At 50.8% G+C, this 24631-nt stretch overlaps 1 protein-coding gene across 1 annotated transcript; it reads left to right on the forward strand.

The window, feature by feature from the left end:
- On the forward strand, positions 1–23161 carry NCAPH2 (non-SMC condensin II complex subunit H2). The gene is made up of 20 exons (XM_063133784.1): positions 1–182; positions 650–751; positions 2368–2423; positions 3771–3852; positions 5425–5496; positions 6223–6302; positions 6439–6575; positions 7375–7473; positions 10661–10782; positions 10893–10964; positions 11869–11935; positions 12359–12466; positions 14139–14192; positions 15657–15727; positions 16458–16563; positions 17167–17235; positions 20416–20471; positions 21996–22097; positions 22183–22332; positions 23017–23161. Exons 1-20 carry the CDS (start codon positions 75–77, stop codon positions 23155–23157), a joined length of 1854 nt encoding a protein of 617 aa, XP_062989854.1. The 5' UTR covers positions 1–74; the 3' UTR covers positions 23158–23161.
- The last annotated feature ends 1470 nt before the right edge of the window (positions 23162–24631 follow it).

Consider the following 24631-nt stretch of genomic DNA (forward strand, 5'->3'; position numbering starts at 1 on the left):
ACCTGAAGCTTCCAAGCCCAAGATGCGTTAAGCTGTGCTGGAGCACGTGCCCGTACTGGTAGAGATTTGCTACCATGGAGGATGTGGAGTCGCGTTTCATGCACTTCCTGCAGCCCATCAGGGATCTCACCAAGAACTGGGAGGTGGATGTGGCAACTCAGTTGGGGGAGTACCTGGAGGAGGTAAGGGCCCCTTTGCCCCACGGTTGCGGAGGAGGTGCGTGAGTTGCTGCTTTGGAGGTGGGCAGCTGGAATCTGGCAATGCCGCCTCAGAGTGGCACCTCTTCCTCTGCAATGCCACCTATGGGCAGGGCTTCTAGGTGAGTACTGGCACTAAAAGAAATCGGAAGGTTTAGACCCTAATCTTGCATGATTACAGTTTGCACGACGTCTGGGCCTCACCGTTCCTGCTTTCAGACCTGCAGCTGGTCTCACAGCTTCCTCTGAAGTTGGAACACGAGTGCTCCCCCCTCCCCCTTGCATTCTGACAGTGGGGCTCAGTACTCTCTGGCAATAGTGAATGTTTGACGATAACCTTGACAATACTTTGCAAAACTGAAAACAAATGAACTCCAAGCCTCAGTGTCTGAATTCCACTTGGTCCAAATCTATTCCTCCCCTATGTGTGACCTCGTGCTGTTATTCCACAGCTCGACCAGATCTGCATTTCATTCGATGGCGGCAAAACCACCATGAACTTCATAGAAGCAGCACTGCTGATCCAAGGTTCCGCTTGCATCTATAGTAAGAAGGTGAGGAGAAGGTTATATGGGGGGAGCAGAGGTTGAACTACAAAGGAATCGTTCAGCTTAATGAGCCTTAATGTCCTTTAATTCCTGTTCTTTTCACATCGGGAGACCAAAGTTGATATATAATGAGGGAGAAAGGACATGGACTCCTTGACGGAAGATTATTTATTTACCGTATTTCTTCGATTGTAAGACGCCATCGATTGTAAGACGCACCCTAATTTCAGTACCACTAACAGAAAAAAAACACCCTAAGACACACCTGCGATTCTAAGACGCACCCCATTTTTAGAGATGTTTATATGGGAAAAAAGTGTGTCTTAGAATCGAAGAAATAGGGTATTTATTTAAAACGTGTATTCCGCCCTATATCATTAGGAGCTCAGGGCAGCGTACAGATTATTCCTGAACTATTTGTGAGAATTTATTTATTTATTTATTTTATTTATTACATTTTTATACCGCCCAATAGCCGAAGCTCTCTGGGTGGTTCACAAAAATTAAAACCATAATAAAACAACCAACAGGTTAAAATGAGAATGTTACTAAGGCCATCTCTGACTCTCCTGGCCGCAATCTGCCCACCATGAGGGTTGGGGGTTAATTCCTTCTTGTCCAAGAAGCGGAATGGAGAACATATCTGCACTCTTAATTTGAATCCAATCATCCCAATAGGTGAAAAACAGGGAAAGCACTTTTGAACCTAAAGAATTGTGACCAGGAGGTACTTATTGTGGGCTGACTCCTGATGCTGGTTATGTGAGTGCAAAGTAAATAGTTCTTCAGTTTAGCACTTGCACAGGATTCTCACAAGCAGTTCTGCAGAGGTTTTGAGGAGCTGATTGTATACTGATCACTGACTAAAGTCATCTGTAGACAAGATAGGTTTATCGCTGTAATCTAACCCTGCCTCCGAGTCCACTTACTGTTGCAGTTAAGGTGGAAAGTATATAAGGAGGGAGTTAACTTATACTGGATGACCCATGGCTGTTTCATAGAATAGCAGAGTTGGAAGGGGCCTACAAGGCCATCGAGTCCAACCCCCTGCTCAATGCAGGAATCCACCCTAAAGCATCCCTGACAGAGGGCTGTCCAGCTGCCTCTTGAAGGCCTCTAGTGTGGGAGAGCCCACAACCTCCCTAGGTAACTGGTTCCTTTGTCGTACCGCTCTAACAGTCAGGAAGTTTTTCCTGATGTCCAGCTGGAATCTGGCTTCCTTTAACTTGAGCCCGTTATTCCGTGTCCTGCACTCTGAGAGGATCGAGAAGAGATCCTGGCCCTCCTCTGTGTGATTTGCTACCATGTAGGCTCTCCAGAGGCCTGCAGCCCTGCTGCTTGAGATCACTTTAACTGGAGATGCTGGGGACTTGAGTCCAAGGCTGCAGGCATGCTGATCCGGTGCTCTGCTGCACAGCTGCAAGGGGCTATAGGCTTTCTTTACTCGTTGCCAGAAAACGTGCTTGCAGTGGAGTCCGTTTCGGAATGTCGAAATGCTCTGGTTCTTGTGTGGCCCTTATTCTTTCCAGTGGGGCTTGTGTCGGACAAATTCCTTGTGGGCTGCCCCCCTGGAGGGTCATTGCCCAGCCCAGCCTTTAATCCTGTCGTTTTTATTTTCTCAGGTGGAGTATCTCTACTCATTGGTCTACCAGGCGCTCGACTTCATCTCCAATAAAAAGTGAGTGGACCCCTTCAGGGTGGGAGGGGGAAGAGGGTGTCACATCCAAAGGCTGCCAGAGCTCTTTCCAACTCCTCCCAGGAAATGCCACACCTTTCTCTGCCTGACCTGCTGCTCTTAGTTGTTGTAAATAGCTCTTTATCTTGCTTGATTCAGTGCTAGAGAAAGGCTTGTGAACGTCTCCTTCTTCAAGCTGCCTTTATTCTCGGGTTTCATAGAATCATTCTGTGATCTTAATGTTATTGGAAGTTGCGACGGCACCGACCTTATACAGAAGGCCTTGCCTGGCACACCTTTCTCAAGCCAAGCACTACCTCTTGAAAAGCCTGAGGAAAGGGCGGCATAAAAATGCTTAAATAAATAAATAAATAAAGGGTAAAAACAACACAACCTCTCCCCTATATGTGAGGGAACAAGGTAAAGGGTTTTGGCAAATAGGTTCTGTTGTTGAGGTACTGAACAGCAGGTGTATTTTGAGATGTTTTTACACTGTGTAATATAGCAGGTAATAACTCCGAGCTGACGCGTGGTTTGTGGTAACAGAACACAAAGTAAAGTTTATTGAAATTTAACAAATCTTTAGTATTTCAATTTAAATCGAACCTGCATATTTTTATATTCAAAATAACAATCCCAAGTCCCTTAAAATTCTCACTCCTCACACCAAACACTCTCACGAAGCACAAGCTAGACTAAAACTCCTAGACCAAAACCAAACCTCAATCTAACACCCCAAACTAACCCTCCCAATCCCCTCAGCCAATCCCCTCAGCCAACCTATCTATACTCCTCCGTCCCGCTCTCTCACTGCGTCACCAGCCACACCCACTCAAGTCAGACATTCCGCACTCGCTAGACATACAAACTCAGACATGCCTAAGGGACAGAAAGGTGGGTATCACCGCAGAAATATTTTCCTGCAATATTGACAGCAAAGCACCATAATAAGGGTCTGTTTTGGTGAGGTTGCATAGTTGCCTTTCCTGAAAACGTTCAAGGATAGGCATTGGTCCAGTGGCGTGGATGCGAATCCCCCTTTTGCTTCCCGCAGCCATCATGTTGGAGGAGAACTCAGAAAGGGAAGGCACAGCAACGCACATAACAACCTCAGAGTTCTGTGGGCAAGTTGCTTGCAGAGAGCACCCCAGGCAGTCATGTGACCATGGTTCAAGATCTCCACAGGGATCCTACAGCCTCCCAGCTGGTGGATCTCAACTATAGAATTGCTTTATAACTTGGATTCTAAAGTTGCTCCCTTCAGAGTTTAATAATTAAAAACAAACTAAGATTTGTTTTTTAAAAATGTGGCTTGTTTCCCCTTCTTTCTGTCTTCACCCCACTAATTAGGCGTGAGAAATTCCCTGCCTCAGTAGGATCGGATGGGGCTGACAAAGATGTCAGCACTGGACCAAGAGCAGCAGAGGAAGAGGTGAGGTCCGGAGACGCGCGCGTGGAACGTGTGATCCTTTTTGTTCCTTTCTGTAGGCCAAGGGTGGGGGGCTACCTGTCCTCGGCGGCTGGATTGCTCCCACAGAAGGGCCCCCACCCCCATGTGTCGGATGCCAGCAGGCCAGGCACTGGGCCGGCACCTTGCTGTTAGGAAATTCCTCCTAATCTTTAGCGGATATCTGCTTCCTTCCCACTTCCAGCCATTGGAGCCACGGAGAACAACTGTGCTCCCTCTTCTGCATGAGAAGCCCTTTAGCTCTTTGACGGCATTTTGAACCTTCCCACTCAGTGAAGTCTGTTGAGGGAATCTGGGTCCAGTTTCCTTGGGAAATTAGAACTTAAGATATGGAGAAACAGGAGTTTTCTACCATGCATTTTGTAAGAACATAAGAAGAGCCCTGATGCTGGAGCAGACCGAGGGTCCATCTAGTCCAGCACTCTGTTCACGCAGTGGCCAACCAGCCATCGGCCAGGGATGAACAAGCAGGACATGGTGCAACAGCACCCTCCCGTCCATGTTCCCCAGCAACTGGTGCACACAGGCTTACTGCCTCAAATACTGGAGATAGCACACAACCATCAGGGCTAGCAGCCATCAATAGTCTCCAGGAATTTATCCACCCCCCCTTTTAAAGCCATCCAAAGTCACGAGCATCACTACATCTTGTAGTGAGTTCCATAATTTAACTATGCGCTGTGTGAAGAAGTCCTTCTTTTTATTTGTCCTGGATCTCCCACCCATCAGCTTCATGGGGTGACCCCACTAGGTTCTAGTATTTTGAGAGAGGGAGAAAAATGTCTCCCTGTCCACATTCTACACACCATGTATAATTTTGTACACCACTTGAATAACCTTTTGTGTTATTCATTCCTTCATCATGGAATTTGTAAAGTGCTCCATTTTGAGAGATACTGTAAATTAAAACACAAGGTACAAAAGGTTGCAGTAAAAGCACCTAGATCAACGAAACAGTGGCTGGAACTGTAGCAGCCTTACATGACTTTGGTGGTCTGGGCATTTTAAAGAAGGACATGGGGGTGGGAGTGAAGAACTTGGGTTCATTTGTTTACTAAAGCTTTTAGGGGTATAAGATATTTCTCTACATCAGAGCTAGAAGCTTTGCTTTTATGTTTTGCTTTTAAAGATGACAACGGGCATCTTTTGGTTTCGGGAAATGTGCGGTAAAATCTCCTTATCAGACTTCCAGAGGTGTAGCCATGTTAGCCTTGCAACTAAAGCAACGAAGTCTTACAGGGCTTTCAAATCAAACACATTTATTGTGGTATAAGCTTTTATGAGCTAGGTTCCACTTCATGAGACACATATCTCATTACACAGTGTTCAGATATGTACAGTGTTGTTACTTCAAAGTTGTTACCTGCCTTGAGCCCTAGCGATGGCAGAAGCAGAGCCAGGTTTTCCTCCAGCTTACTGTGTAGCTCTGGGCCTGCCTACGCCCTGCCTGCCAAGGGTGGGTCGGGGGAGAGATGCTCCCTTGCCCGGGGGAGGGCGTGTGCCGCTGACAGGCTTTCTCTCTTGTCCTTCGTGTAGTTCCTCTCTTTGGATGACATCCAAGACACCAGCAGAGCAAATGTGGAGTTGAGGGACGACCGGCCGCACGTGGTTAGTGATTTCTACAGTTCCCATCTTTGCTTTTATGGGTGATTGTTGAATGGGATGTGAGTGAGAGGTCAGGGATTCAGAGGTGCTCACTGCCCCCCCCTCTCCCCCTCAAATCCAAGGCTGGGTCTGGAGGAGATGGACATTCAAGCATCAAGAGTTTTGCCCCAGTGGATTTGTTGCAGTTGAGCCACATAGAATAGCAGAGTTGGAAGGGACCTATAAGGCCATCGAGTCCAACCCCCTGCTCAATGCAGGAATCCACCCTAAAACATCCTCGACAGATGGTTGTCCAGCTGCCTCTTGAAGGCCTCTAGGGTGGAAGAGGCCTGCACTCTGGGAGGATCGAGAAGAGATCCTGGCCCTCCTTCCTCTGGGTGACAACCTTTTAAGTATTTGAAGAGTGCTATCATGTCTCCCCTCCATCTTCTCCTCTGGAGGCTAAACATGCCCAGTTCTTTCAGTCTCTCTTCATAGGACTTTGTTTCCAGACCCCTGATCATCCTGGTTGCCCTCCTCTGAACAAGCTCCAGCTTGTCTGTGTCCTTCTTGAATTTAAGCTTAAAGAATTCTGCTTGCTGTTGAATGAGCCTCCCCAAGGACGTGGAGACTCGCTGCCTATCCTGCCCAAACCAATGGGCAACAGATGACTTTTCCATGCCACACACCCCACCAATGACCCCATTCTTGTCCCCTGCGACCCTGGAACCTACTGCCTTGTCTTTCCAGAATGTCAACATTGTCCCCTTGACGCCAATGTCCCTGGTTCCACCAGAGGAGGCAGAGAAGAAGGACAACCCCCTCTTCAGGTAAACCTCACTCCCTTCGCTAGCCTTAAGCCCAGGTATGCCGCCTTGAGTCTCTGGCAGATTCTGTGGGGCTGACCCACAGGCTGCAGGGCCTGCTCTGATTCCTCAGCTTACCTTCGCTTTATTTTTCTCACAGCCAGAAGGGGGAGATCTTGGCAAGCCGGAAGGATTTCCGCATGAACATGTACACCCCGCACAACAACGGCACCTTCATGCTGGAGCTGGCAGGAATCTCGCCCATACAATGCCAACTTGAGAGGAACTGCGAGTGGGGTACGGACAGGCACAGAGCCCTCATCCCCACCACCACCGAACCTTCCCTCTGATCACTTAAGAGATCTTTCCTAGGATGGGGCCATATTTACATGTAGGGTAAAGGTTAAGAAGTGTCCTGCAGGCCAGCTCCGTGTTTTTCTGAGTCCAGCCTTTCGTGTGCCCCACTGAGTCCAGCTAGGTGCCTCTAGGAAGCAGAACATAAAAGCAACAGCTGATAGCAGAGCTGACTCTGAACTAGTGGGTTGGAAATCATCTGGTACAGATGCCAAATGTGGGTGTTTTAGAACTGGTTTTAAAAGTTCTTGACACAGACGGAGGTCCCAATTATTTAGTTATTTATTGCATTTCTACACCGCCCAATAGCCGAAGCTCTCTGGGCGGTTGAAGGCCTGCCGGAACAAAGAAGTCTTTGCCTGCCTCCTAAAGCACATCAAGGAGGGAGCCAGTCTAGCTTCCCCAGGAAGGGAGTTCCAGAGCACAGGCCGGTTTTGGAGGAAAGTGGGTGAAATAGGGTGTAAGCAGCATATGACTCACCTTCATCCTTGTAAGCTGCAAAGTGCTGGCTGGCTTGGCTGGAAGCGCTTGCTCTGTTCCTGGACTCCCAGGGGCTCCTGTTCTTGAAGGCGGTCTTGCTACTTTTTGCCCTCTCGCATAGGTTGGACAGGTCACGTAGCTGTGTGTTGCCATGGTCTGGTCTGGAATCTGCCCACTTCCGATGGGTGCCGTGTCCAACAGGTGGGTGAAGGGCTGTAAGGCGCTTGGGTGGCCCTCTCAGGTGCCTCTTCCTCCTTTGCAGGAGTGCAGAACCTTGGCCCAGCAGCTGGTTCCACGCCCATGGAGACCAGTCGTGTGTGCGCAACTCCTGTTCTCATCCTGAACTTCTCTGAAGAAGGAGGTGAGTGATGGCTAGTTTTCTGCACTGAAATGCGTCAGGTTCCCAGTTGCATAAAAATGCCACTGAATGCACAAAACACAAAGGGTCAGAAGAGTTACCTGGTCCAGATCCCGGGCAACCCTCTAGCAACTTCTTTCATAACCATCGAGCAGGGCAGGCTCCAATGCTGGGTCAGATGTTCCTGGAGGCAAAAGCAAGACTGCATCAGCCTCTAGCATGGTGCGTTCAGCCAATAACTTGGGCTGCTTTGGCAAAGACGTCCAGAGAAAGTCCAGAGTGCTCGCGTGTGGGTTATGGAGAGATTTAGGCTTAGCTGTGGGACTGGCTTATATGGACTTGGTCTTATAAGGAAGCCAGATTAAAGGAAGCCAGATTCCAGCTGGACATCAGGTAAAACTTCCTGACTGTTAGAGCAGTACGACAATGGAACCAGTTCCCTAGGGAGGTGGTGGGCTCTCCCACACTAGAGGCATTCAAGAGGCAGCTGGACAACCACCTGTCAGGGATGCTTTAGGGTGGATTCCTGCATTGAGCAGGGGGTTGGACTCCATGGCCTTGTAGGTCCCTTCCAACTCTGCTATTCTATGATTCTAAGCATCTCTCTCTCTTGCTCTGTGTTCTCGTTCACACGCACACGCGGATTTGTGCCTTTGCATGTGTAGCAACAAACGCAGGTCTAAGGGGATCTTGACCAGAGGTGTGTGTACGCTGCAGGTGGATGTATTGTGCCCCAACCAGGGGTGGAGGGGGAAAGCTACTTATACAGTGGGGAAATTAGAATCAACATATTTTGATTCTTAACACCTACACAGACACAAAAGAGAAGAAACATTTTGATTGGTTAGTATACCAACCCCCTAGCACATGAACCAGTATACTAGTTCTAAAAGGGTTAACATAGAGAGATAGAGAGCCGAAGATCGTGGGAACAGCATTTGCCAAATAAGGGCCGGACGGTGGCATTAGCGAAAGGGCAACGGGCCGGGAGGGTCACACGGCAAAGGGAGCTTGTGTGCTGGTGACAGTAGTGGAACCACATGGGTGGAAATAGATCAGCTTTGGAGGAAAGTAGGTGGAATAGGGGATGTGCAGTTATAATGGCCTGTAGCCACCCATTTGGACGGCTTTAAAAGGGGGTACCTTCTCTCTGCAGGTACCCAGGCTCTGCAGAGAGAAGAGCTCTCCACTGGTTTGAGCAGGCCGGCAATGAGTTCTTTTGAGAAGAACAAGCTACTGAGGTGGTGGGTAGTAGTAGGGGTGCCCATTCTGAAGAGGTGCCCAGCGGGCAGAGCCAGCTTTACCATGACGCTGATTGGTGGGAGATCCAGGACAAATAAAAGGAAGGATTTCTTCACACAGCGCATAGTTAAATTATGGAACTTGCTATTTATTTATTTATTTATTTATTTAATTTATTTAAAGTATTTATATCCCGCCCTATATCACTAAGATCTCAGGGCGGCGTACAGATAAAAACGTACAGTATAAAACAATAAATATACACAGTTAAAAATAAATTAAACCATGATCCAAGTTAAAACAATATATAATTTATAAGCAATAGCTACAGTTACTACCACAAAATGTAGCGATGGCCACCAATTTTGATGGCTTTAAAAAGGGGGTTGGATGAATTACTGGAGGCGAAGGCTATCAATGGCTACAAGCCCTGATGGTTGTGTGCTGAAGGCAGTAAGCCCGGGTGCACCAGTTGCTGGGGAACATGGGTGGGAGGGTGCTGTTTCACTATGTCCTGTCTTGTTGGTCCCTGGCCGACAGCTGGTTGGCCACTGTGTGAACAGAGTGCTGGACTGGATGGACCCTGGGTCTGATCCAGCATGGAGAAGGTGCAACTAAATGCCCACCAATTGGGATGGTTTTAAAAGGAGGTTGGGTAGTTTCCTAGAGGAGACGGCTCTCCATGGCTACTAGCCCTGATGGTTGTGGGCTGTCTCCAGTATCCGAGGCAGTAGGCCTGTGTGCACCAGTTGCTGGGGAACATGGGTGGGAGGGGGCTGTTGCACCGTGTCCTGCTTTGTTGGTCCCTGGCCGATGGCTGTTTGGCCCCTATGTGAACAGAGTGCTGGACTAGATGGACCCTTGGTCTGATCCAGCCTCAGGGCTCTTCTTATGTTGACGCCGACTACCCTCAGGCTTCTCAGCATTTGTTCGGATTTTAACAATGAGGTGAAAGCCCCAAGCCATTGAGGTGCTCCTGAGTACTGTCTCGTTGACGTTCCTGGCAGCTTTTGGAACAAGAACGCGTTCTTGAGCCAAGGTGTCAGGGGAATGCCAGTGAACCGTACAGCGCCACCACAGTACCCCTGCCCAGAGAGCCAGCATGCCTGAGCTCCTCCGTAACGCCTCTCAGCCTAACGTGCTTCACAGAGCTGCTGCAAGGATGAACAGATAAGCTCAGTGTTCGAGGCACTAAGCCTGTGTGCCCCAGTTGCTGGGGAACATGGGTGGGAGGGGGCAGTTGCACCGTGTCCTGCTTTGTTGGTTTGGTTTTTTTTAAAAAAAAATATTGTGAACTTTAAGCAAAATAACCATAAAAGAAAATAATAAAAATAAAAATAAAATAATAAAAAAACAGACGTATACCACTACATACTTCAAAAGCCTCTGCTTCAAATATCACAATTTCCAAATGGAAAAAGAGAGGAACATAAGGAAAAGCAGCACAGAGTAAAGGTCCATAAAGGCAGACCAAATGCCTGAGTCCATTCGTAAGCGACGCCGTTCTGCCGCTCTTTCAAACGTTGCTAATGTTGTCAAGTCTTCAACCCGCTGCATTATAGGGAGCGTGGTTTTATCTTTCCACTGTTGTAGAATAATCCTTTTGGCGGTCAAAAGGGCGTGAAAAATCCATTTACGTTGACAGTGTGTTATTTTCCAAGAAATTTAAGACGACGTACATCTGAAAATATTAAAGAGCTTTCTAATACAAACTTTATGCGTCCCTGGTCGACGGCTGGTCGGCCGCTGTGTGAACAGAGTGCTGGACTGGATGGACCCTTGGTCTGATCCAGCCTCAGGGCTCTTCTTACGTTCTCAAAGTATTTCCATACTGGAACCTACCGTGGCAGTAGCCTGGCTATGCAAGTGGTCACCCCAAGTTGTTACTTTGCCGAGTCGGAGTGTGACCTTGCTCTTCTCTCTCTCCTTCCCCTCCCCTGCCCGAAAGCAGGTGCAGGAGTTCCTCTCTGTGACAATGACGACGACGGTGACAACTTCCTGCCGGATGTGCCAGAGGGAGCCCCAGATGCCGCCCCAGCTGGAGTGGAGGAGCATGTGGAGCATCACACGGTATTTGGCGGGGATGTGAGAAGTGCTGCGGGGTTGTTTATTCCCACACGGGAGTCTGCCTACCTGGCCTGGGGGGGGGGCCCTGACAGCCCTGCCTCTCTTTCTTCTAGAGTATCCCCCAGAGGAAAGGGTACATGCTGCGGGAGAGACCCCCTGCCCTGGCTGCCACTGCCCACGTCAAGGTAAGGACCAGGCAGGGACTGAAATGCGCAAGTCATGCAACAGCTGCTGCCAACTGTCTCATAACGACAACGCCCCTGCGCTATTTATTTTTTTAGTTGAGGTTTCCTGCAGGATTACAGCCCCTCCTCCTCCTGCTGCTGCTGCTGCTGCTGCTGCTGTTATTATTATTATTATTATTATTATTATTATTATTATTATTATTATTATTACTACTACTACAACTAAGACCTCTCTCTCTCTCTCTCTCTCTCTCTCTCTCTCTCTCTCTCTCTCTCTCTCTATATATATATATATATATATCAATCCAATTTAAAACTTTAAAAGTCACATAAAACCAGAATAAGTCACAGTCCAGGGAAGGCTGGTCTAAAGAGATATGTTTTTAGGAGGCATTTGAAGGATGTTACATTTTCCGCCTCCTGAACCGCACGGTGGTTTCCCAGAGGGTGGGTGCTGCCACAGAGAAGGCTCTGCCATTGAGGTTCATCAAGGCGACGTTCTGTTCATCTTGGAATGACGAGCAGGGCCTCCTCTGAAGATCGTAAATGCCCCCTGGGTGTCTATACGGGGAGGCGGTTTGCTAGGCATCCTGGTCCCAAGTTGTTTAGGGCTTTATAGGATAATAGCATGACTTTGTGCATGGCTCAAAGCAGCCAGTGCAGTTCTTTTAACACTGGTTTTATGTGGGCAGAGCTAGGCGTCCTCGTGAGCACCCTCGCTGCTGCGTTCTGCACTAGCTGCAGCTTCCGAACCACGCACAAGGGTAGCTCCACATCAAGCGCGTTACAGTAGTCTTACCTCTTCATATGTGACCAGGCCAAGTTCCAGCCTTCCCAAGGGCTTCCTTGGCCTAGCTCTGTCTCCTGACATGACACCTGCCTTGGGCCTCTGTTTCTATTCCAGGAGATGCTGGACCCCTGGCGCAGCCTCGATCCCTTCAGCTCCTCAGACGACAAACCTCTGAAGAAAGGTACCGGGAGGGAGGGAGGATGGGGAGGCAGGCTGGGAAGTTGGGCTGCTGCTGGGGGGGGCGGGACCCTGCCCCCCCCCCCAATGATCAGTTAGGCACCAATGGAATGAAATGGAGAAATTCATCCACTGAGGTTTCCCTATGAGAACTTCTTGGGGGTTGGTGTATGGGGCCCAGCATCACGTGACAGTCCTGGGTGCCTTGCCAGGGTGTATGTGGAAGGAATCCTTCCTGGTCACAACAGATGTTGGAGTGGAGTAATAGAGAAAAGAATTCCTAAGCACGTAGAAGCCTGACGGGTGAGAGAGGAGCATGGGGGGTGGACTGCCACGGGCGGGTGGGGCTCTGTCTCTGCCTCCTTGCGCCAAGTCCCAAACGCAGTAGTCAAGAGCCCTCGTCACTCGGTCTCTCTTTCTGGCCTAGGCAGGCCTTTCGCGGTGCCACGTGGCCTGGAGGACTTGCCCGGCACCAAGCGGAAGAGAAGGCTGTCCTGCAAACTGCAGGAGTTCACAGCATGGTTTTCAGCCACAGGTGAGAGCTGTGCCTTCTGGGTCCGGTTGTGGAGTGGGATTTCAAGGCTGCATGGGACCACCTGGTCCTACCAGCACAAGGTTGGGCTTGGCCTTGTTAGCTCAGTGGCGATGGGAGGAGGTTTGAGGCACCCCGTAATCTGCTGCTTATCCAAGAGGCTCCTTTTTTTAGGAGAGCACCATGTCCTCTGGTGTGAATGTAGGGGCGGTGTAGGTTGGAGGCTGTTGCTTCGGGTGAGTAAGTTCCTCCTGACATCACTCCTTTTAGTGAGTGTAGCCTCAGTCTTTGATCTGGGGTTTCCAGCGTGATGCCCACGGGCACCACTGGGCCTCTGGACACCTCTGTGGAAGCCTCCCCAACCAGGCTCTTTGTGGGTAGGTCTTTTACATGTATGTGTGTGCATGGAAACAAAGCCCTATGAAGAGAGACTGAAAGAACTGGGCCTGTTTAGCCTGGAGAAGAGAAGATGGAGGGGAGACATGAGAGCACTCTTCAAATACTTGAAAGGTTGTCACACAGAGGAGGGCCGGGATCTCTTCTCGATCCTCCCAGAGTGCAGGACACGGAATAACGGGCTCAAGTTAAAGGAAGCCAGATTCCAGCTGGACATCAGGAAAAACTTCCTGACTGTTAGAGCAGTACGACAATGGAATCAGTTCCCTAGGGAGGTTGTGGGCTCTCCCACACTGGAGGCCTTCAAGAGGCAGCTGGACAACCATCTGTCAGGGATGCTTTAAGGTGGATTCCTGCATTGAGCAGGGGGTTGGACTCGATGGCCTTGTAGGCCCCTTCCAACTCTTAATATTCTATGATTCCTTGATTTCTCTGAGCATCACCGGTTTATCTTCTGTGACGTTTATCTTCTATAATTTTCTGTGACGAGGCCTGCCTGATGCCAACATTGTAATCTTTTTGGTGCCAGATCAAGACTTTTCTCTTCTCCCAGGCATTTAGCAATATGTAGTGACCCTGGGTCTGGTTTTTTTGGCTCAACGTTTTTAAAGTTGTTATAGTGGTTTTAAATGTATGTGTATTTTGTTTTTGTGGTTTTTAATCTTTATATATTGTTTTTAAGTGTTTTATCTTTCGTGAACCGCCCAGAGAGCTTCAGCTATGGGGCGTTATACAAATGCTAATAATAATAGTAATAATAATAATAATTTTTCTGTGCTTTGTGGGAGCAAATATGTGATTTTGTGTTTGGGGCTCAGACCCACTTTGGCTACATGTTCAGTTTCTTGTCTCTGAGCCTCCTCCGTTTGCCTTCTGCGAAGTGGCTGTTCGAACAGAGCGGCGCATTCGAAAGTCGTCTTGTGTTTTGGAGCTCAGACTCCTCCTCTGCCTTGTGCTCGTTCTCGGGCAAATGACTTCTCTTTCAGCCGTGTCTTCTGCAAAATGGGTGTTTTGTGACTGGCAGCCATTTCGCGAACGGGCAAGGGCACCTCACCCACCCCACCCCCATTTTGTGAGAGCACCTACAACACTTACCAACCTTCCAAAAGTGCCCGCTGGCCTCAGAAGACTGGCGTTCCTCCTCCGGCCTTTGAATGCCTTTGTGCCAACGCAGGCTCTCGTGGAGGGTGGGGAGGAGGAAGGGCAAGGCGGGCCTCGGGGCCAGAGGAGCATCTGTGGGTTCCCCCTCCACCTAAACACGCCTGCCTTGTGTCCCCAGAGCACGACCGAGCCGGCAGCCAGAGAAGCCGGAGGAAAGGCCCAACGTTTGCTGGTGAGTTGACGCAGCTCGGAGGGGGTGAGCGGTGCCTTGGTCCCCGTGGCTGGCTTCCCCGCTTCTGGCCCCACTCTGGGCACCGTCCAGGCTCCTGTTTCAGGCGAACGTGGATCTTGCGGCCCTTTTTGCAGTTCCTGTGCATTGCTTCGTCAGCCTCAAGCTTGGAGGTTTATGAAGCCGCTGTGGCTGGAGCGGAGCAGTCGGGGACCGTACACTCCTGCCTCATGGAGCTGAGGGTTGCTCAGATCCCAAATGGCCCCATAGCCTGAGAGATACCAGCTGCCCTTTTGCACGAATAAAGTCTGTGCATCCCCACACAGGCAGGCAGGTGCCCAGAACGGCCGTTCCTGCTAAGCCTCTGCTTCTCACCAGCACAGTAGTGATGAGACCCTTTTTCTGAAGGCTTTTGCAACATTTGTTGATTCGTTATATTGATACCTTTCCTCCAAGGAGCCCAAGGCAGCATACATGATCCTCCTCCTCTCCATGTCATCCTCACAACAACCCTGTGAAGCTGAGAGTCAGCGACTGGCCCCAAATCGGCCAGTGAGCTTCAGGGCTGAGTGGGGACTTGAACTCGGGTCTCCCGAGTCCAGTCCAACACCCTACTCGCTATCCCACCCTTCAGACAGAGATGAAGTGACCCATGAGCAGTGCAGATGTGTGTGGAGGGGAGTCAGTTGAGAAAAGAGCGAAGTCAAGGTCAGGCTTGGTTGGGAAAGATTTGTCCCGAGAACAAAGGGACAAATCCCTTTCCAGACAAAGCCCTCTTCATAAGGCTTTGTCTGGAAACAAAGCCCTATGAACAGAGACTGAAAGAACTGGGCATGTTCAGCCTGGAGAAGAGAAGATTGAGGGGAGACATGATAGCACTCTTCAAGTACTTGAAAGGTTGTCACACAGAGGAGGGCCAGGATCTCTTCTCGATCCTCCCAGAGTGCAGGACACGGAATAACGGGCTCAAGTTAAAGGAAGCCAGATTCCGGCTGGACATCAGGAAAAACTTCCTGACTGTTAGAGCAGTACGACGATGGAACCAGTTACCTAGGGAGGTTGTGGGCTCTCCCACACTAGAGGCCTTCAAGAGGCAGCTGGACAAGCATCTGTCAGGGATGCTTTAGGGTGGATTCCTGCATTGAGCAGGGGGTTGGACTCGATGGCCTTGTAGGCCCCTTCCAACTCTGCTATTCTATGATTCTATGAACTAGGAGGCAGCCTGGTAAAAAGGGGAGGGGGAAACCCGTTGGGGGCTGGAGAGCAGCAAGGCCGGAGCCGCAGACGGCAGCTTTACACATTGCAAGCAAAGTTGGGAAGTGGCGCTTCCTGTGAGGTGTGAAGGCACCCAGAGATGGACGCATGAGGCGGCTGCTGATGGTTTGCGGGTGGGGGCAGGAGAGGGAGGCTTGGCGTCTGGCCCCGTAGAAGATCCTGCCCCTCAGACTGTCTTGCTTTTCCGGGCAGATCTGGAAGTCTTGTACTGGAAGCACGTGAAGGAGTGCCTGGCTGCCCAGAGGAAGCAGCAGAGAAGAATGGTGAGGAAAGCAGGCGGTAGTGGTGGTGGCAGTGTTGGTTGCGTTGTGTCTCCAGTGGGAAGGGCTGTGGCCCAGTGGGATAAGAGCCCCCGCTTGGCCCGCGGAAGGTCCCCGGTTCCGTCCCCGGCAGCATCTCCCGGTGGGCCTGGGAACTGCCTGGAATCCTTTAGAACCATTGCTGCCAGTCAGCATCGACAACACTGGATTAGATGTGCCAAGCGGTGCCCGACTCACTCTACGGCACCTTCTCATACTACCTTCCTGCCAATCTAAAATGTAAAGTTCTGGCACAGAATCTCATAGACATGATATGAAAGGGGGGCCGGGGGGGGGGGGGAGATGGGAAGGGCCGCGTGGCTTGGGAGCCTTTCCTGTTCCTGGCGAAAGTAGTCCAGCCCATGAAGGCCTCGGTGGGATGGAGCAGGCATGGCACTCTGGGGAAGAGGCTTCTGGGGGCCCTCTTGTCTCTTCAGAGTGACCCCCAAGTCTCTGCGTTTTCCGCAAGTGATAGACTCTTTCTATTTGGGGCTGAGAAGGGAGCTTCTCTAATGATGTGTTGGTAAAATACGCCTTTAAAAAATTCTCTGGCGCACCGTTCTCTAACGTTTGCAAGCCAAGCGTTTGTTTTCATCAGGCTGCTACTGAGCAGCCTCGTAAACAAACGGAAAGTGATGGACTCTGGGCCAGAAGGGATGACAAAAACGGGCCTGGCTCTTGTCTTTCCCTGAAGCGAGGCCTGCTGCTGCCCAAGCCGTTCGAGGAGCCTGACGCCCTGGAGGAGGAGGAGGAGGAGGAGGCGGAGCGCGAGGATGACGCCGCGGATGACGGCGGGGCAGGTATTTCCTTTGCGCTGTCTTGCGGCTTGGCCAAAAGGTGGGGAATACCTCTCGGTGGATGGGGTGGGACTCTTGGGCCTTACCCAACGGCCCCTCACGCTTCCCTGCTCAGGACCGGCGGCTCCAAAGTCCTCTTTTCTCCCAGATGCTCTGAAATTCAGCCTGCTAAATCAGAACTTCTTCTCTTGCAAAAAATAAGTCAACAGCACTGCTTGATTCTCCTTCAGGTGATCTGTGGCAGTTGGACTGGTGATCCAACCCCAAGTACAGCAGGCACTTAAAAGTTTTCCTTTCTCCCCCCTTCACCCTCCCCTTTCTCACCTTCAGTATTAAGCCAAGAGATTTAATAGCGCAAGAGCCTGTGTCAAAATGCTTATGTCATAAGGGATAAGTGGGTTGACTTACCTAGACATCGGGATTTGTTCTGTGTTTGAAGCAAGCCGTGGGTTTGCGGCAGCCTCCCGGGCCTGTTTGCTGCCCCTTGGGAAGGGGGAACCTCGCTTGCGGCCATGGCTGTGGGGTGGCCCATTTTGATGCAGCTGGTGTGTCCAGATGTTTCCCTAGCGGGGCTTTCCTTGGACTGAAAACTTCCTCCCTCCACAGGTGACTTTTTGGAGCAGGAAGACATCCCCCAGCTCGAAGCCCCAGAGGCGGCGCCCGAGGGCGTGATAGGTAAGAAGCAGCAATGCTAGACAGAGGGGGAGGCCCATGTCGAAGGCAGGCCGGGAGCCAGAATGCCCCGAGGAGTTGCCAGCTTCACGTGTTGGGGCTCGTAGTCCAGGACTTGGGAGCTTTGTGCACAAGGGGGAAAAAACAATGCCAAGGAAATCAGTGAGACTCATGGGTACAGTTGAGCTTGGTTTGCATAATTCCTGACCACACTCTAAAGAGACGAACCAAAAGAAGGTTTAGCCTGCAGTGGTTGTTGAAAAGGGAAGCAGGGAGGCTGTGTTTTGGGGATACAGCTGATTGGGTCTTGGAAATAAGTAGGAGAGCGGCGAAGAGTCCAAGCGTCTTGTGTAGAAGTATCAGCTCCCACTGCAAGTGAACTGTTGAAGGGCCAGTGCCCAAGACGAAGGATCTGAAGTTGGGCAGATCCAGAAGTCCATCCTGCCATGGCCACGGGTTCACCCAGCGGCCTTGGACAAGTCGTAGCCCCTCGCAAGCACAGTTCTCCGTGTAGTAAATGAGTCGTGAGGGCGAGCGCGTGAGGAGACTTCTAAAAACTCCAGAGCTGCGTCTGGTTATTTTTATTAATGATTTGGACGAGGAGGTGCAGGGAACGCTTATCAAATTTGCACATGACGCAAAATTGGGTGGGATAGCCCTGGAAGACAGAAACAAACTTCAAAGTGATCTTGATAGGTTGGAGCGCTGGGCTGAAAACAACAGAATGAAATTTAATAGGGATAAATGCCAAGTTCTACATTTAGGAAATAGAAACCAAAGGCACAGTTACAAGATGGGGGATACTTGGCTCAGCAATACTGCAAATGAGAAGGATCTTGGAATTGTTGTAGATCTCAAGCTGAATAGGAGCGAACAGTGCGATATGGCTGCAAGAAAGGCCAATGCTATTTTGGGCTGCATTAATAGAAGTATAGCTTCCAAATCACGTGAGGTCCTGGTTCCTCTCTATTCGGCCCTGGTTAGGCCTCATCTAGAGTATTGCGTCCAGTTCTGGGGTCCACAATTCAAGAAGGACGCAGACAAGCTGGAGCGTGTTCAGAGGAGGGCAACCAGGATGATCAGGGGTCTGGAAACAAAGCCCTATGAAGAGAGACTGAAAGAACTGGGCATGTTGAGCCTGGGGAAGAGAAGATGGAGGGGAGACATGAGAGCACTCTTCAAATACTTAAAAGGTTGTCACACAGAGGAGGGCCAGGATCTCTTCTTGATCCTCCCAGAGTGCAGGACATGGAATAACGGGCTGAAGTTCCAGGTAGCCAGATTCCAGCTGGACATCAGGAAAAACTTCCTGACTGTTAGAGCAGTACGACGATGGAACCGGTTACCTAGGGAAGTGGTGGGCTCTCCCACACTAGAGGCCTTCAAGAGGCAGCTGGACAACCATCTGTCAGGGATGCTTTAGGGTGGATTCCTGCATTGAGCAGGGGGTTGGACTCGATGGCCTTGTAGGCCCCTTCCAACTCTGCTATTCTATGATTCTATGGTGGTGACCTGAGAAGAGGGCCTTTTTAGCGGCCGTTCCCAGCCTGTGGAACTCCCTCTCAAGCAAGGCTAGCTTGGCTCCTTTTCGGTGGTCCTCCTGCCGGCAGGCAAAGACCGCTTAATTCAAGACAGCCTTTGGCCTGTCAGTGGGTCTGTTGGGATGGGTGCTGTTTCAATTCTTTAATTATTGTATTGCCATATATTGTTTGGATCACTTTTAATGGCGCCTGTAAGCCGCCTCGAGTGCTATTTTTTGTGTTGAAAGGCAGGATGCAACCAAATCAATAAAAATACTATTTAATAATACACAGTGTCTAAAGCAGGGCTGAAGTCCAGATGTTGATGGACTACTAATCCCATCATCGCTCACTTTTGGTCAGGCTGGTGGGAGCAGAGGCTCCTCAACATCTGGAGGGCCTCAGTTTCCTCAGCTCTGCTCCAAACGTTCTTGCAACTTTCATCATATTGATGGGTGTTAAATGATGCAGGCAAGCCAGGCCCCAATCCATCCTGAGAATGCTCCAGGCCTTCCCCAAAAAGGGGTGGTTTTGACGAAGCTCGTAACACTCACAAGAGAGCCGCCTTTACAAGAAGAGTTTGGGCCAATTCAGGGATGTCGTATCTCTCGCTTAATGGACCAGGGTTTTATGCAGCCAGGAAGGAGCGCTGGGCCTGTACAACTCCCTCTTTTCTCCCTTTCCTTCCACTCTGGCTGTGGCACGTTGATCCTGGTCTCCTTAAACCACAGTTTGTCATTGCGTCCGAAACAGGGAACTTTGGTTTAATATCAGGCTTTGAAGCCACGTTCAAGCTCATAAGCCAACATTAAACCAACTGTTTAAAAAAGTCTAGGATTGAAGCACCAAAGCTTGTGTGCCGCTGGGAACAGATGGGCCCAACACTCATTCCTGGCTTAATAAACCATGGAAACAGAGCCCTATGAAGAGAGACTGAAAGAACTGGGCCTGTTTAGCCTGGAGAAGAGAAGATGGAGGAGAGACATGAGAGCACTCTTCAAATACTTGAAAGGTTGTCACACAGAGGAGGGCCAGGATCTCTTCTCGATCCTCCCAGAGTGCAGGACACGGAATAACGGGCTCAAGTGAAAGGAAGCCAGATTCCAGCTGGACATCAGGAAAAACTTCCTGACTGTTAGAGCAGTATGACAATGGAATCTGTTACCTAGGGAGGTTGTGGGCTCTCCCACACTAGAGGCCTTCAAGAGGCAGCTGGACAACCATCTGTCAGGGATGCTTTAGGGTGGATTCCTGCATTGAGCAGGGGGTTGGACTCGATGGCCTTGTAGGCCCCTTCCAACTCTGCTATTCTATGATTCTATGAAGCTAGGAATGTTACATCCAAGCCAGCTCACTTTAAAGCCCTCTGCGAATTAAGAGAGACAACAGCGTGCTAGGCGCTGTACGGAATGCTGAACTGGTAATGGCCGTGGACAGACTCATATGAAATGACAATAATGGGGCTTGCTAAAAAAACAGGGCTAGTTAGCAACTGGTCATGCATGTGAACACACACACACACACACACCTACCTTTCATTTTCCAGGCAATGATATCCCACTTCAGCTCCGGCCCTTCCGAAGGTGCTTTAGGGCAGGCTATGCACAGGGCACAACTGTTTCAAACGCTTAGGCAGACTTCTAACGAATGCATTTGCTTACAGATCCTGGTGAAGTCCCCTCCTCCCTCAGCTACGAGGAGCTGGTGCGGCAGAACGTGGTACGTGCCCTGTTCTTGAGAGGGTGGGATGGGATGCAGGTCCCTCGACCTTTGCGGGGTGGGGTGGGGCCTCGCTGAGCCTCCTGTTCCTTGCTTTCTTCTTAGCCTGACTTTTTTCTTAATCTCCCGTGCTGTTGTTTGTATGTGGGTGTGGCAGCAAAGCTCTGAGGCAGGCAGTTGAAGCCCCTGCAATGGGGTGCCTGCGTTGGGGCTCCATCTGTGGAGCAGCCCGAGACAGGGCAAGTGCTGTAAAAGATGAGGGGGACGAGAGATCTCTCTGTGGCTATTGGCCATGGTAGCTTAATATTTATTTATTTATTTATTACATTTATATACCGCCCCACAGCCGAAGCTCTCTGGGCGGTTTGCAGAAGTTAAAAAGTATACAAAATTTTAAACCATCAAAAATATAAAAACAAGAGTACCCATTTAAAAACAGTTCTGGGGTCCGTTAAAAACAAACAGCATTGTTAAATGCTGTTAAAATGCCTGGGAGAAGAGAAAAGTCTTGACCTGGCGCCGAAAAGATAACAGTGTTGGTGCCAGGCGAGCCTCATCGGGGAGTTTGTTCCATAATTGCGGGGCCACCACTGAAAAGGCCCTCTCCCTGGTTGCCGTCCTCCGAGCTTCCCTCGGGGTAGGCACCTGGAGGACCTTAGATGTTGAGCGCAGTGTACGGGGAGGTTCATGTTGGGAGAGGCGTTCCATCAGGTATTGCGGTCCCAAGCCATGTAGGGCTTTATAGGTCAAAACCAGCACCTTGAATTGGGCTCGGAAGCATACAGGCAGCCAATGCAAGTGGGCCAGAATCGGTGTTATATGTTCGAACCTCCTTGTTCCAGTTATCAATCTGGCCACCGCATTCTGCACAAGCTGCAGCTTTCGAACCGTCTTCAAAGGCAGCCCCTCGTAGAGGGCATTGCAGTCATCTAACTTGGAGGTTACCAGAGCATGGATGACTGAGGCTAGGTTATCCCTGTCCAGATAGGGGCGTAGCTGGGCCACCAACCGGAGTTTGTAAAAGGCACTCCGTGCCACTGAGGCCACCTGAGCCTCAAGGGACAGAGATGGTTCTAGGAGAACCCCCCCAAGGTACGAACCTTTTCCTTCAGGGGGAGCGCAACCCCATCCAGAACAGGTTGAACACCCTCCATCTGGCCAGAAGAACCACCTTAAATGGACCCTCCACGTTCAGAGGCAGCGTACCCTTGAATGCCAGGTGCTGGGGACAAACCTAGGTATAGGAAGTGGCATTTGGAAACAGTGCTTGCCGTTGGGTCTCTTCTTTTCGGGGGGTGGGGGTGACGTTGCCCCACCACCTCTTGTCTGCTTCACAAGCGGCCCTCCAGGGTGGTATTCTGTCAGCTTATTAAGCTGTGGCAACTTGCCTAGGGTGAGGTTAAAAATCTCAATGAATGAACCGACGACTCTTGGGAGCAGAATTCCAAGGCCTCGTTCTGCACTGGAGCTCCGCCTTCCCCGGGCCCAAATGTAAGAGAAACCCCCCCCCTCCTCTTTTGCCAGGAGCTGTTCATGGCGCATTCCCAGAAGTATGCCCGAGAGACGGTGCTGTCCCGGCGTGTCCGGGACTGGGAGGAGATGATGGGGCCGCAGCTGGAGGACCAGGTAAAGGCTTGGGTGTGGAGCCCGGGATGGGAGGGGGCGATGGGCGCGTGTGTCGCGTACCTAATCCGTTCTTCTTCCTGCGTAGGAAGCGCACGCAGCCTTCGACATCCACAGCTACGGGGACCGCTTGGGGTCTAGCTTGGGCCGCGTGGGCGAGTGGCGCTCTTTCGCCAGCCTGGTGGCTGGGCAGCCGGCCTTCGAGGTCTGTCGCTGCCTGCTGGCCTGCCTGCAGCTTGTGAGTATGACAACAAAACGCATGGGACATGCACCACCACGGCAAGGCTTCTTGCTAGGGATGTGCACGGACCCCCCCCCCCCGATCCTCTTCGTGCCCGATCCGCCCCGCCCCACCTCGATCCGCCTAGGGGCCGCTCCGCTGCGGAGCTCCGGCTCTGTATCGGAGCTCCGCAGTGGCGGGGAGTGGCGCTAGGTAAGGCCCTCCTCCCCCTTACCTGTGTCCGTCACGGCCCATCCCAGCTTCATTAGAGCCCTGTTTGAGTCCTCGGGCTCCGTTGAAGCAGCCACGGGACCATGGACGGATGCAGATAAGACCCCCCTCCCTCTTACCTGGCTCTGCTGCCGTCACCGCACCGGCGGCAGCGACAGGGCCAAGTAAACCCCCCTTTCTTGTGGAGCTCCGGATCGAGGTGAAGGATCTGCCTTCACCTTGATCTGCTCCGCAACACTCCACGGCTCCCCTGATCCTCTTCGCCTCCGCCTTAAGCAGAGGCGAAGCCCCCCGATCCGCTCCTCCTTCTCTGGTCCGAGGAGAAGCGGAGCACTTCCCTACTTCTTGAGCTATGGTCTGGGCGTGAGCACGCATGCCTGGGAATGTCCCCTTTGGACCTCTCCTCCTCCCCCTCCCTCTCCCATTCCAGGCGTGTGTCTTTCAGCCATGAAATGTTTTGTGTTCTTTTAGGCAAATGATTATACCATTGAAATCTCCCAGAAGCCCGGCCTGGAGGAGGCGGTGGACACCATGGCAGTGCGCCTGCTGACTCAGGAGAAGGCCCATGAGCGCTTCCGCACCTACACAGCTCCCTCGCTCACCCAGCAATGACAGATTTCCCTACTGTGTGTGTGTGTGTGTGTGTGTATATATATGTATATGTATGATCTCTGTACAGCTTTTCTAGGCCATTCAGCTCCCTCCCCGCTTGCAACCATTAGGAGGGTTTGCTCTGACACCTTCGCCTTCTCTCGCTCTGCTTTCCTGCAATAAACTGTATGTGATGGACTACTGCTGGCTTTCCTTCTTGCATGCTGGTCCAAAGACAAGGAACAGTGTAAGGAATCCAAGTTGTCTCTCGGGCCGCCCAAGCCACTTCAGAAGTTCACAAAGCCCCACGGTGTTGACAGCAACAGGGAATGCGGATGATCAGGGGTCTGGAAACAAAGGCCTCTGAGGAGAGGCTGAAAGAACTGGGCATGTTTAATCTGGAGAAGAGAAGATGGAGGGGAGACATGAGAGCACTCTTCAAGGACTTGGGGCTTGGACTCAATGGCCTTATAGGCCCCTTCCAACTCTACTATTCTATGATTCTACTTGAAAGGTCACACAGAGGAGGGCCAGGATCTCTTCTCGATCCTCCCAGAGTGCAGGACACGGAATAACGGGCTCAAGTTACAGGAAGCCAGATTCCAGCTGAACATCAGGAAAAACTTCCTGACTGTTAGAGCAGTACGCCAATGGAATCAGTTCCCTAGGGAGGTGGTGGGCTCTCCCACACTAGAGGCCTTCAAGAGGCAGCTGGACAACCATCTGTCAGGGACGCTTGAAGGTGGATTCTTGCATAGAGCAGGGGGTTGGATTGGATGGCCTTGTAGGCCCCTTCTAACTCTATTCTATGATTCTACATGATTCTTCCAAGGCAGCTCCCTGGGAGTTTTGGTAGGGAAAGAACTGTTGGGTTGGAGCTCCCTCTGCTGGCCATCTGTTGATATACAGCTACCAACGTCCTTCCAGGAAGCTGGAGCCCTTGAAGGTTGCTGGTTCTGGAGATTAGCAAGGCCTGGACCCAAACCATGTGACCACACACTGGCTTCTTCCATCGTTTATTTCTTGTTGAGCAGTTAAAGGCCTGGCCTGCAGTTATCGAATATACAAACTCTAAAAGACTCCAGTGAGCCTAAGGTGATCTCCCTGTCTGTTTCATCTCATTAGGTCATCTGTCCTGGCCGTGTTGTTTGCAGTGAAGGCATTCAGTCACTCCTGATACAACAAAGCTCCCTAGCCATGGAAGGGGGTGCTTCCAAACTTTCCCTTCTTATACTAACACCTCACCCAAAAGAGTACCCTCCCCAGCAACCAAGGGCAATTTCAGCAGGAGTGAGCAGGGCTTTTCTTCTATTTACCACCAGCAAAACCCTCTCTGATAGCTTCTCAGCTCAGATATTAGGGGCACTTGCAGGAGACCCTCCATAGAAGAGATTAATGGACGAGTAAGGTCTAGCCAGAGATATGGGGGCGGGGGTCTTTCATGGCCCCTGGGCAGCTGCCCAAACCATAAGAGGGAAAAAAAGATGGGACCTTG

Source organism: Elgaria multicarinata, chromosome 9 (assembly GCF_023053635.1).
Source record: "Elgaria multicarinata webbii isolate HBS135686 ecotype San Diego chromosome 9, rElgMul1.1.pri, whole genome shotgun sequence".
NCBI lineage: Eukaryota > Metazoa > Chordata > Lepidosauria > Squamata > Anguidae > Elgaria > Elgaria multicarinata.